Genomic DNA, 13,893 nt, shown 5'->3' with positions numbered 1-13,893 from the left:
AAACATTGTATGGTAAGGCTATACAGGAAAGTATGGGGGCGTTTATGAATCAGAATAATTGTTACATTTGGAAAAGAAGGGAAGTTGTTACTGAGATTGGGACATATGGCCAGAGCTTCTCTGGTTCTGGCATTGTTCTCTCTTGACCTCAGCTGTGCTTATATGACTAGTCACTGTTGAATTATTTTTTACACTATACATATGCATTTGGAGAACCGTTGTTTACATGATCTATTTCGTTTCTGCAAAGATAGTATGTGATAGCTAAGTTTCATAGTTCAAAGGAAGACAATACCTATGTTCTTTTTGGCTTGATACAGAATTTTATGTAAAAACTTTAAATAACTTTACAAAAACTAAAATATGTTTAACTAGTGATGCGTTGGTATTCCATCAAATGCATCCTGTCTTATCATGAAGTATAAATTCAAACAAGATGAGAAGAAGGGTACAGACAACTACAAATGAGAAAATTTCCAGTGCACCAGTTTGAGGATGTATTGCTTAGAGACAAAGTGTTCTAAGAGAGTCACAGGTGTACATTTCAGAAGACATTAAATGAAAGATTTTAAAATGCTCAGAAAAAGATCAAAGAAGTAATTTGCTAAGGAGGGCAAATTTCAGTATGATGGTCAAGGAATTCAGGGAGTGCTTCACAGAAGAGATTTTGTTCACGCTGAGGTGTGAAGGATAAGAAAAAGCCTTTAAAAATCAGGGAAAGGGTGTGCTGGGTTGGAAGAAGAGTCTGCCAATTAACTGATGTCGCAAAAGCTTTAGTGTATTTTGGGATATATCACAAGGTTTGTGAGCTTGGAGCTCACTTCAGTGGAGGGAGATTGAGGTAGGGCTGAGATGTGGGGCTGTGGAGAAGATGTAGGATTTTATTCCAAGGCCATAGGCCAGTGGATAAGGGTGTGAAGCCAAGGAATAGCTGTTCACATTATTTTCAGATCTGTTTCTCCTCATGGAAAGGGCCTGGTTAGTAGGTGAGAGCATTCAAAGGGTGGAATCAGGGAGAGAAGTGATGCAGTGATTCAGGTGAGAGGGATTATGATAGCCTGATCTAGAGAGGGGGTGAGACAAGGGTGAGAAGTAACTAGATTTGGGATTTAATCTGGAATTAGAATTGACAAGATTATTCTTTCAATATTTTAATTACACTTATTTATCTTTTTATTGTGTGTTTCTGTGTGAGCACACATGCATCTCATAGTACATAAGAGGAGGTTGCAGGACAGCTTGCAGGAGTGGCTTCTTGTCCTCCACCATGTGGGGCCTGGGAATCTAACACAAATTGTCAGGCTTGACAGCAAGTGAGCTATCCTACTGGCCCCAGATTATTCTTAGACAAAACATAACCCTTCAGTTTTTCTTTCTAGTTCTTTCCTTCTCGGCTTCCATATTGACAAGCAGTAGTCTTTCTCTGACTTTCTCTTCAAAACAGCAGGTGGAAGAGGAATATAGTGAGTGATCTAGGAATAAAAATTTAATAATAGCTACAGATGCATTTAATTAAATAGGATAGTTTTGTTCTCAATTTAAAAGTATTTTCTTGAACCTGATGTGGTGTTGTGTGCCTTTAATCCCAGCACTTGGTAGGCAAAGGCACACAGATCTCTGTGAGATCGAGGCCCAGCCTGGTCTACATAGCGAGTTCCAGGCCAGCTGGAGCTACAGGGAGACCCTGTCTCAAAAAGACAAAAATTTTTTCTTGTTGGGTATGGTAGCATATGCCTATAACCCTAGGACTGGGGCGGCTGAGGTAAGAAGAACTCGAGTTTGAGGACAGCCTGAGACTATGTGCTGAGTTCCTTCCCGAGTACTCCCCACACCCAAAATTTGTATGCATATTTTTCTCACTTGTATGTGTCTTATAGATACCTTTTTCTGTTGATATTGATTTCTATTTCCTTAACCCACATTGTTATTATAAGTAGCTATTTGAACAATTAACAGGTCTTTTCATAATAATTAAAACTTACTAAAGAATGTTTTGTTAATTTAGTCCATTTTAGCACTCCTATTTTAATTATCATTTCTATACTACAGCCTTTTAATGAATGGATGATTTTTACATCTGGCTTCATATCAATGGCATTCTTATTTTAGAAGCTAACTTTCAGAAGACCTATATAAATACAGTATTCTTTATGTTTCCTTCCTCTTCTATCCCTTTATTTTCATTTATCTTTCATGCTATCTAAATGGTTTTCTTCCTTGTTGCTTCTTCCTTGGCAAATGTTTCCTCTGGCTGCATAGAGCATCATATCAGTGAAATGGTTTCAACGTTAGCCTCGGTAAGCAAGAACTGAAATGAAAGATGATAGAGTTTGAGTAATAAATCTTAAAGTTTCTTAATGGTATCATGTAAAATACATGCCAAATGAATTATTAAATTTATCTCAGGTCAACTTCTAACTTGGGGGATATATGTTTATACACATATGTACACACTTTGCTGAAATGTGTTTCTTAAATATAATTTTTTGTTCAAAGATTGTAACTGGAAACTTAGAGATTTACATACTTTATTACTGTAAAATCTCTCTGGATTTAGTCTTGAATAGATGCAATCCTTATGTAAATATCAAATGGCATGTTTTTACAGCGTTGGTGAAATAACTAAAAAAGAAATCACCAAGCTAAAAAGTAACACATACTCTACACAGGACTTGAATTTTTGGTGTACCTAATAATTAATTAAATGAATATTCTAAACAAAATTGATACTATATACCATTCATATAACTATGCCTTTAATGGCCCCCGAATATGAATTCTATGTGCAAGTAAATTCTTTCAGTTTCAAAACCGCGAGATATTTTAATGTAAGACAATAAAGGTTCTTGGTCCTGTAGGAAGCTCCCATAAAGAATATAAAAGTTTGGATGTGGTGGTATACACCCGTAATCCCAATACTTGGGAGGCAGCAGTCAGAAAATCTTGAGTTTCAGGCTAATCTGGGCTTCAGAGTGAAACCTCAAATAAACCAACGGAAAGATACAAACACAGATTAAGACTCAGTTATAACCTATCCTACGTCTCTAACATTTTTACTTTGGATTTGTATTTGCAAAACACTCTCCTTTAAAAAAAAAAAAAAAAACTCTCTCTTTTTGACTCTAGTTTCTGTTAGCTTCTCTGACCTGCTTTCTTCTTGGGTCAGGATAAACTGTTATATTCTTTTCAAATGAAAGTAAAGCTACAGACACTATCTCCTTTAGCCTTAATTGTCCACTTTCTGAGGGCTAAAAGTACTTAAATTACAATTTGTGAATAAATTTTAGGTCACTAGATCTGGAGAAAAAAAAAATCAACCAGGAGAATCCCAACATTATATAGAGGTTTGTTGCTTGCTTTCTTGTTTTTGCTCCCTTTTCTTTGTTTAGCTGTAAGAAGTCTTAAGGGTATTCTCGAAGATGCTTGTGCTATGAACAGGTTACAAACCTTAGTATACTGAAATTTTTATTTTCTCAGTATTTGCTACCGAAAGACTTTGTCTACCAAGCCAGACTCCCTTACCTAATATCAGGCACCCATGGCATGACAAGTGTTAGGGTGTGTAGGCAATATGTAGGAAGTACCAAAGAAGAGAACACTGATCAATAATGATGGACTCCTAGATAGTCTTAAGCAAGTTTTGTAGGCCAGTGATTTTTTTGTGGTAATCTGCAATTTTTATTGAATTTTTGCTATTTTCATACAATATAAGTTGATGGTATTTAGGTCCCCTCCTCTATTCACACCTCCTCTTATTGCCCCCTGCCTAATTTATACTCTATTACATATATCTATATATCTATGTATATGCCTATAGAGTCTAATTTGTGAGGCCAGTGATTTTGAAAACAGACAGCTATAGAAGTGAAATAATTTGTACAACTTATTTAAATGTAAAACTACTGCATAGCATTTCATAGTTTTAAGTGCCCTTACATGTGTTATCTTGCAAAGGGTTTTTCCAATAGTTCGGAAGGAGGCAGAACTGTCTCCAAAGCAAGCTGTCTCCAAAGCTTCCTGAAAATTTAGAGATTTAAATGACTTTTTAAGTCATATTTTTAAGGGTAATAATTGTTTTTCGCTTCTCTTTTGTGTATAAAGCAATGCATTGTCTGGAAGTTAGTGCTTCACTTATTTCATTGTTGCTAAGGCCATAAAAGGAAGTTTCAGAGGCTCTCCCACACAGAAATTATTCTCTATAATCCTCATTATCCTCTTCTACAGGAAGAGACTAGGAATAACATATCATAGGGTCAATACACAGACAAAAAGAGAAAATACATGTATACCACAGGGCTAGGCACATTCTACCTAGTGAATAACCATCACACTCCAATGACTTTACCATAAGGCTTATAAGTATATGTAATGATTTTTGTTCTTTCTGCCAGGTACAATAAAAATTTAGAAGAAGCTAAAAGACTTGGGATAAAGAAAGCCATCACAGCCAACATTTCCATAGGGGCTGCCTTCCTGCTTATGTATGCATCATATGCTCTGGCATTCTGGTACGGGACCTCCTTGGTCATCGCAGAGGAATATTCTATTGGACAAGTGCTCACTGTACGTTATACATGAGTTAGAAAAGAAATGAATCATTATGCAAAGTTGTAATGACATCAAGTGGTGTTGACTTTACAAGACTATATGTTGAATGTATTGACTACTAAAAGCATATTTTATTAGGTTATGAGGTTAAAGAGTAGATGCAGCCAACAATAAATTTTGTTGTCTTTTTTTGTAACTCTTGCACAGTTTCATTACCATTCTCTATAGCATGAACTTTGATTTGATGAGATTATGTCTTTGTAGCAAATTTCATATTAAGCTTTTAACTTTTATTTTCTGATTTCCTATTCACAATACAAATAAGAGGATATACCATTTAATTTATCGTTGAACTCTATTGAATTGTGACTAGTCTACTTCACTAATTTATTTTTAAAGAAAATTCTGTTTAAAAGAAAACTCTAGGCTCAGGGAGATGGCTCAGTGGGTAAAGGTGCTTCCTGCTAAGCATGACAATCTGCGTTCCATCCCCGAAACCCACATGGTAGAAGAAGAGAACCAACTCCTAGAAGTTGTTCCCTGATCTGTATGTATATGATGTCACTAACCTTTTCTAGTGTCTGCTGTTTTCACATCTTCCTCCATGGTCAGGAGGAACAAGTGATGAGACATCTTACTGGAGTCACATTTTAAGTGACATGAAGTCATTTCGTAGTTCAAACTCCCCACTTTCATCATACCCCAGGCCGGGCCCTTGGGGAATGCATGGCCAGTCTAAGGGGCAGGAAACATGCCTCACCATCCTTGCCTCACTGCTGCCGCAATTGCTCTGGAACCTGGGGTCACACTGCCACCATCTTTGCTCTCCACTTATATTCTTTCTCACTTGCCAAGTCCTGAGTTCAGAATTTTGAGATCAATATAAAAGCACCTAAGCTCAGGAAAATAAATATTCCTCCTGTGTGATAAGGCTCCTCACAGGGTCCATCACATACACTCTGCCTCTTAGAAGCAGTGTGCCCTGGGCCCCAAGGCCGGCTACCCAGGGCATGCCTCCTTCCACCCTCTTGAAACCCTCCCCAAGTCCAGTACTCTTTAATAGTTACAACAGCATTTGAAAGAGTAAGTATAGAGTCTCTTCTGAAACTCAGACACTCTTTTAACTGGGACCCCCTGTAATATCAAAAAATAAGGTACATACTTCCAACATACAATGGCACAGAATAAACACTGACATTCCAAAAGGGAGGAATGGGCACACAGCAAGGAAAGATTGCAAGGCTGAAACCCAACAGTGAAAACACCAGTTCTTACATCTCCAAGAAAGACATCTAGACTTCTAATAGAATCACCTTTACTCCAAAGTGTTTGGGTAACCCCAACCCTCTAGCTCTATCCTTTATACAGTCTTTCTCTTGCGCCATCTCTACTCCATGCATCCGGTGGATATCCAACAGTCCTGGCAGCTTCAACATCTTGGAGTCTGTTACAAGCTAGGCTTTACCTTCACAGCTTTACATAATGGTCTCTCAGGAATTCCTTGCTAGGAATCCAACCCTGGGACACACTGCTTGGCCTTGGTGGCCATCTGGAACCCTGGCACAAGCCTCAACAACCCCCATCCCCTAACAATCTATCATGTAAAACCAGTGTCACATGGATGGTGTTATCAAATTCTGCTGCCAACTCAGGCCTGGTGTCCTTGGACTGTAGTCTCATTGGCCTCTCTTTAGACCTTTCAGGCTGATCCTTTCCTAGGAGGTTGTCTTTGAGCAAGGAACCCCTCAATGGCATTTTCTGTGTAGGCTCTCTCCTTTCAAATGAATTTGCATTTTCACAAGATGGAGTCTTCAGTGGTTGGGGTCTTCTAGGTGATACTAGAACCTGTCAAATTGACAATCATTGTTAAACATCACAAAGTTTTTCTGTATTTTAGAGATCTATATAGTTTTTCTGTATTTTAGAGATCTATATAAGTACAGAAGACAATGTTGAAACATTGAAATTATTTGCAACAAAGCTAAATACATATCGTGTTAGAAGATCCATGATTGATTTAGTAACAGTCATATTTCCTTAAAATAGTTCCCTTTCTCTCAATTTGTAACATGAATTTCATCATTACTTCTTTTATTGTTTTTCTTGCTTGATCAGTGCCTTATCCAGCATATGTGAAGCTGTTTAGTTTAGGGATAGATTTTAACAAAATGGGTTTGTCTTTTTGTTGGTTGGTTTTTTTTGTTTTGTTTTGCTTCGTTTTGTTTTTGAGGCGACTGAACTTGGGTAAGCCTAATTTGTAAGGTTTAATTTTGATACAAAAAAGCTGATATTTTACATTTTTTAATTTTAAATTTTGGGGATTTTTTTTTTTTTGGTCTTTTTGAGACAGGGTCTCCCTGTAGCCCCAGCTGGCCTGGAACTCACTATGTCGACCAGGTTGGCCTTGAAGTCACAGAGATCCGCCTGTCTCTGCCTCCCAAGTGCTGGGATCAAAGTTTTTTGCTAAAATTAGTAGAAACACATTCTAGGCAAGGATTCTGCCATGGAGCTATATTCTTAGCCCTAGGAATAAGTAGTTTAAATCTAGTATTCATGAAGCTTTCCGGGTATGGTAGTGCATACCTTTAGTCCCAGCACAGGCAGAGGCAGGTGGATCTCTGTGAGTTCAAGGCTAGCCTGGTCTACATAGTAAATTCCAGGCCAGCTGGAGCCTCAGGAGACCCTTTCTTAAAGTGACCAAAACCAAAATAAAACAACAACAAAAAACCCTGTATCACTATGTAAAAGCATCCAGAACAGTGACTGCAGGATTTGATATCAGAGCCAGTTGGTTTAAATTCCAACTATGCTGCAAACTAGCTATAAGATTCCTTGAGCAGTTATCAAAACACATGAAGTCTTTGTTATCTCAACTGCCAAATGGATATGAAATGGACAGAAATTGTGTACCCTGTTAGTGCTATAAAGACTACTGAGATAATGAATGCAGAATCATTTAGCATAGCTCCTTCTATGCAAATTAGTGAGTAACAAAATTCCTATATGATTTTGAAGGAAATGGATGGTAATGTTAGTCCTTCTCAACCTCCAATAAAAATAAAGTCAAGTCTTAATTCGAGGAAAACAACCCATAATCTTGGATCTTGGGGAGTGTTAAGGAAGGAGGTTTTTTGTTTCTGTTTTTTTTTAAATGTGTATGAGTGGTTTGCCTGCATGTATGTAAGTGCACGGTGTCATGCAGTTTCTATGGAGGCCAAAAGAGGGTGTCAGATCCTCTAGAACTGGAAGTACAGATGGTAGTTAGCCACCATGTGGGTGCTGGGAACTGAACCCAGTTCCTCTGCAAGTGCTCTTAACAACTGAGCCATCTCGAGAGTCCCAAGATTTAATCTTGTAAAGAATCATTGCTTGATTGTGTGCTTTATAACTTAAACATATTTTATATGTTTCATCTGACAGAACTTTGCAAAAGAACAGATAGAGTATAATATATTTTTGCACTTGAAATTGAAAACCAGATATTCTGAAACAATGTCCTAAAGATGCGTAGCTGATTAGTACTAATCTGGAATTTGGACCATGGTCTTCAGATTTGCATATAAGTGTTTGTTTCTATTTTACACCCCTTATCATCCAAATAAAAATATTAGTCATTGAATAAGTAGAAACATATTCTATTATAGTATAATGGCAATATAGGACATATATACATATATAATATATATATCATTATATATATATATACATATATCATTGGTTCACTGAGCCAGTAAGATTGATTCTGCATTATAAACTAAAATTACTTAAAGTTTTTAAGATGGTTTCACATTTTAAATGTTTGTATTATTTTCAGTTGACAATTCATATTAATTTTAAGGAGATGTTTTGATATAATGATTTTAAGGAGATGTTTTGATATATAATATAGAAGGATATTAAATAATATCTATTACTTCACTTAACATTTTTGTGGTGATACATTTGAAATTCACTGTTACAAAATTATAAGATTTTTTTTAACACCTAGCATTCTGATGTTGCCTTGACATTTTAAAATTCAACTAGTTTTATTAGAAGAAAGAAAATATGTAAAGAATTTTGGAAAACATGAAATAACTTGGTGGTTTTCCATCACATTCCTCAGGTCTTCTTTTCTGTGTTAATTGGGGCCTTTACTGTTGGACAAGCATCTCCACAGATTGAAGCCTTTGCAAATGCAAGAGGAGCAGCTTATGAAATCTTTAATATAATTGATAATGTAAGTCTGACCTGACCATTTATCCATTTAATAAAAGACATTCTAGTTGAGGAAGTTTCATTATCGTTTTATCTCACTCATCACAAAATGCCTGTATATGGTTATTGTAACCTAGTGATCTCCTAACATTTTCTTCTGTATAGAAGCCAAGTATTGACAGCTTCTCGACGAGTGGACACAAACCAGACAATATTAAAGGAAATTTGGAATTCAAAAATATTCACTTCAGTTACCCGTCTCGAAAAGATGTTCCGGTATGATGATAAATTATCATCTAGATTATCTATTAGATAATAGTTTCTAGTAACTTCTTTAAGATTGTAAAAAGAGGAAATTATGTGTATAATCAAGGCTGCCATTGAATCGAAGTGGCAGTTCATAGACACTGCAAGCATCAGTGTCTGAATTGCCCTAGTATTGACTTCTCACCTGTCTTGGTAGATCTTGAAGGGCCTCAATCTCAAGGTGCAGAGCGGGCAGACAGTGGCCCTGGTTGGGAGCAGTGGCTGTGGGAAAAGCACCACCGTCCAGCTGCTGCAGAGGCTTTACGACCCCACAGAGGGCGTGGTGAGTAGACATGCAGCCGACAGCAGACCCACTGCCCATCATTCCGACTGTGATTCCAAAGTATGAAAACCACACTGATGTTCTACGGCAGGTCAGTATCGACGGGCAGGACATTCGGACCATAAATGTGAGGTATCTGCGGGAAATCATCGGTGTGGTGAGTCAGGAACCTGTGTTGTTTGCAACCACGATCGCGGAAAACATTCGCTATGGACGAGAAAATGTCACTATGGAGGAGATTGAGAAAGCTGTCAAGGAAGCCAACGCTTATGACTTTATCATGAAACTGCCTCATGTGAGTTGTTCCTGACCTCTGCCTGTCAAAGCTTAGAGCATAGAGCTCTGACCTAATGCAGTCCATGGGAACTTAGGAAACTCCTCAAGGTGGAAGAACTTCCTCAGAAGAGAAATCAAATTACTGTGGATTTAAAGCTCTAGCCCTATCAGCTAGTGGCAGATACATATTTTAAAGAACTGGACTGTGTTGCTTGTGAGGCACAAGTGGTTGATGGGATTACATCCCAATGTGAAATATGAACTGAAGTCACTTACTGCTTCACTAAATCTTCCTTTTTTCTTCTGTTGTAGAAATTTGACACCTTGGTTGGAGAAAGAGGGGCCCAGCTGAGTGGTGGGCAGAAACAGAGAATCGCTATTGCCCGTGCCCTGGTTCGCAACCCCAAGATCCTCTTGCTGGATGAGGCCACGTCAGCCTTGGACACAGAAAGTGAAGCGGTGGTTCAGGCTGCTCTGGATAAGGTCTGTGAGCCCTGCTTCCTAAGATGCAATTTAAAAGTACAACAACATTCCGTCATTTATTATTATTAATCTTGGCCTTATGACCTAGTACTAAAGCCAAGTATCAGGCCACCAAAGTCTTTTGTTCTTCCATTTCTTTTTTTTTTTTTTTTGGTTTTTTATGAGAAAGGGTCTCCCTGTAACCCCAGCTGTCCTGGAACTTGCTATGTAGACCAGGCTGGCCTTGAACTCACTGAGATCCACTTGCCTCTGCCTCCCAAGTGCTGGGATTAAAGGCGGGTGCCACCATACCTGGCTTGCTTCTTCATTTCTGTTTCTTCTGTTTTCTTTTTATTTATTTGCCTGTGTTTGTGTGTTTGCACATGTGAGCAAGTGCCCATAGAGGTCAGAAGAGGGTCTGGATGATTTGGAACAGGCACTAATGTGGGTGCTGGAAACTGAACTCCAGTCTGCAAGAGCAGCAAGTGCTCTTAATTGGTAGGCTTTCTCTCCAGCTCCTCTTCAATTTAATTTTAATTAAACAATGAGAAATAGAGCCTCAAATAAAATTGTTCTTTATTTTGCTCTTGAAAACTTAGAGAGATAACCAACCCTATCTATCTGGTTTTGAGAATTTATAGCATTGTCAACCCAAGTAAAATACAATTGGAAGTACACTTGGAAGTTGCAAGTGACATTTGCAGACCATAGATGTGAATCCTCCTTTCTCCAGCAGAGGGACTCACTGAATTGGTGAAACTGGAAACATCCTGATTCATGAAATTTCTTAGACCGTGACCAGAGTTTCACATTGCTATAATTCCTGCTAGACTTCCTCACCAGTTAGAATCTGTGTCTAGCTCTGTGCAGAACTGTGTACTTGGTCTTTAGCATATAATGTCCAGCTTCATAAGTACTGTGAATGTATAGTACAGACTTGCTAAGAAAAAGTTCTCTAAGGTTGAGCTGTCACCATAGGCATCAAAGATGAGCCTATATTTTCTCTGGCTCTGCTCTTTCTAATTCAGCAGCAGTAGGTGTTCCTTTAACATCCTGTTCATGTGCTTAATAGATTGTTCAGGGAGGGAAAAACAGTGTGCCAAACATTCTGTGAACTGTGAACTAAAATGGAAGCAGATGGAATTGGGACTTTTTTTTTTTCACTATTTTGCTTATCTCTGATTTCACATCCAGGTTTCCTTAATTGTTTGCTCATCTGGGTCTCTTTATTTTTATACCATAAAACTATATATCAAATTACAGATAAAAATAATAAAATTTATTTTTAATGTTCTTATTTTATTATTTTTATTTAATGTGTATTGTTTTATTGCCTGCGTGAGTACAACCACATCATGCGATGCCCACAGAGGTCAGAAGACAGTGTCAGATTCCCCTTGAACTAGAGTTACAGACAGTTGTTAGCTACTATGTTGGTGCTGGCAATTGAACCTGGGTCCTCTGCAAGACCAGCTGGTGCTCTTACTGCTGGGCCATTTCTCCAGCCCCTGATTTATTTATTTATTTTTAATTATTTATTTAATAACCACATACTTAGAAGAATGATTTCATTACAACAGCATTGACATATTCAATAACAATTTCCTGAGCTAAGATGCATCTCTTTCAAAATTGGCTGTAAATTTTTAGGTTTTGGTTCTAGGATCCACATACCAGGGAGAACATATGTCAATTTTCTTTCTGGGTCTCTGTTACTTCACTTAGTATAACGGTTTCTATTTCCATCCATTTACCTGCAAGTTTCATGATTTCATCTTTTTTTACTGCTGAGTAAAATTCCATCATATAAATGAACCACATTTTCATTATCCACTCATCAATTGAGGGACCCTTAGGTTGCTTCCATCTCTTAGCTATTGTGAAAAAAGCAGTAACAAACATGGATGTACAAGTGTCTCTGCAATAGGATGAGTTCAACGAGTGGTATAACTGGGTCAAATGTTAGGTTCATTTGTAGTTTTTTAAGAGTTCTCCACACTGCTTTCCATTGGGGTTGAACAAGTTTGCAGCCCCACCAGGAGTGGATGAGTGTTCCCCTTTCCCCACATCCTCTCCAACATTTGGTATCATTTGTTCTCTTGATCTTAGCCAGTCTGACTGGGGCAAGATGAAATCTTAAAGTGGTTTTAATTTGCATTTCCCTAATTAATAGTGATGTTGAGCTTCTTTTAAGATGTTTCATAGCCATCTTTACTTCTTCTTTTGAGAACTCTGTTCAGCTCCTTAGCCCATCTTTTAATTGGGTTACTTCTTATCTTGATTCTCTGTTTTTTGAGTTCGTTATATCTTATATATTCTGGATATTAAACCTCTGTCAGATGTGTCGCTGGTGAAGATTTTCTCCCATTCTGTGGGTTTTCTGTTTGCTTTCCTGGTTGCCTCCTTTGATATACAAAAGCTTTTTAGTTTAACGAGGTCCCATTTCTTAATTCTTGCTCCTGTTTCCTGAGCAATTGATGTTCGGTTTAGAAAATCCTTTCATACACCTATATCTTGTAGGTTTTCCCCAATGTTTTCTTATAACAGTTTCAGAGTTTCAGGCTTTACATTGAGGTCTTTGATCCATTTGGAATTGAATTTTGTGCAAGGTGAAAGGTAGGGGTTTAGTTTCATTCGACTATAGGTGGAGATCCAGTTTTGCCAGCACCATTTTCTGAACATGCTGTCTTTCCTCCATTGAATGTTTTAGCCTCTTTGTCAAATATCAGGTGGCTGAAATTGCATGTACTCATATTTGGGTCTTCAATTGTTCCATTGATCTATGGGTCTATTTTTGTGCCAGTACCATGTTGACTTTATGACTATATCTCTGTAATAAAGTCTAAAATCTGATATAGTAATCTCCCCAGCATTGCTCTTAGTGCTCAGGGTTGTTATGGCTAGCCGAGGTCTTTTGTGCTTCCATATCAATCTTAGGATTTTTTTTCCCAATTCTGTGAAAAATGTCTTGGGGTTTTGATTGGCATTGAATTGAATCTATAAATGGCTTCTGGTAGGATGGTCATTTTCACAATATTAATTCTTCCAATCCATGAGCATGGGAGGTCCTTCCATCTTCTGATGTCTTCCTCAATCTCTTTCTTCAATGATTTAAAAATTTTCTTTGTAGAGCTCTTTAATGTCTTTGGTCAGGTTTATTCCGAGATATTTTATTTTTTTTTGAACCTATTGTGAAAGGGGAGTGTTTCCATGTGCTCTTTCTCTGATTGCTTGTTATTAGTATATAGAAAGGCTACAGACTTTTGTAGGTTAATTTTGTAACCTGCCACTGTACTGAGTGTGTTAATAATTTCTAGGAGTTTTCTGATAGAATTTTTGCCATCTCTTACATATAATATCATATCATTTGCAAAAAGGGATAATTTGATCTCTTCCAATTATCACTCCTTTAATTTCCTTCTCTTGTCTTATTGCTCTTGCAAGTGTTTCAAGCATTAGGTTAAAGAGAAGTGGGAATAGTGGACAGCCTTGTCTGGTTCCTGATTTCAATGGGAATGCTTCCAGTTTTTCTCCATTTAGAATAATGTTGACTCTGGATTTGTTGTGTATAGCTTTAATTATGTTGGGATATGTTCTCGCCAGTCCAATTCCCTCTAGGAGTTTTTATCATAAATGCATGCTGAATTTTGTCATAGGCCTTTTCTGCATCTATTGAGATGACCACATGATTTATGATGTTTTTTGACATATGTATATAGAACCATCCCTGCACCTCTGGGATAAAGCCGACTTGATCATGGTGGATGACCTTTTTGATACGTGTCTGTATGCAGTTTGCAAGTATTTTGTTGAGAATTTTT

At 37.6% G+C, this 13,893-nt stretch overlaps 1 protein-coding gene across 3 annotated transcripts in view; it reads left to right on the top strand.

The window, feature by feature from the left end:
• The window catches only part of LOC103725178 (multidrug resistance protein 1), a 159,721-nt gene that overhangs the window by 100,142 nt on the left and 45,686 nt on the right, over positions 1–13,893 (top strand). For all 3 annotated transcript variants that reach the window (XM_029558332.1, XM_029558331.1, XM_029558330.1), the window contains exons 9-14: positions 4,392–4,563; positions 8,654–8,767; positions 8,911–9,021; positions 9,209–9,334; positions 9,426–9,629; positions 9,923–10,093. In XM_029558332.1, coding sequence (XP_029414192.1) covers positions 4,392–4,563; positions 8,654–8,767; positions 8,911–9,021; positions 9,209–9,334; positions 9,426–9,629; positions 9,923–10,093 — 898 coding nt within the window. The remainder of the gene's footprint in view (positions 1–4,391; positions 4,564–8,653; positions 8,768–8,910; positions 9,022–9,208; positions 9,335–9,425; positions 9,630–9,922; positions 10,094–13,893) is intronic.

This window comes from Nannospalax galili, unplaced genomic scaffold, assembly GCF_000622305.1.
Source record: "Nannospalax galili isolate Female #2095 unplaced genomic scaffold, S.galili_v1.0 scaffold85, whole genome shotgun sequence".
In the NCBI taxonomy this organism is placed as follows: Eukaryota; Metazoa; Chordata; class Mammalia; order Rodentia; family Spalacidae; genus Nannospalax; species Nannospalax galili.
The sequence above is the reverse complement of the archived record's forward strand: the minus strand, read 5'-3'. Positions and strand labels throughout refer to the sequence as shown.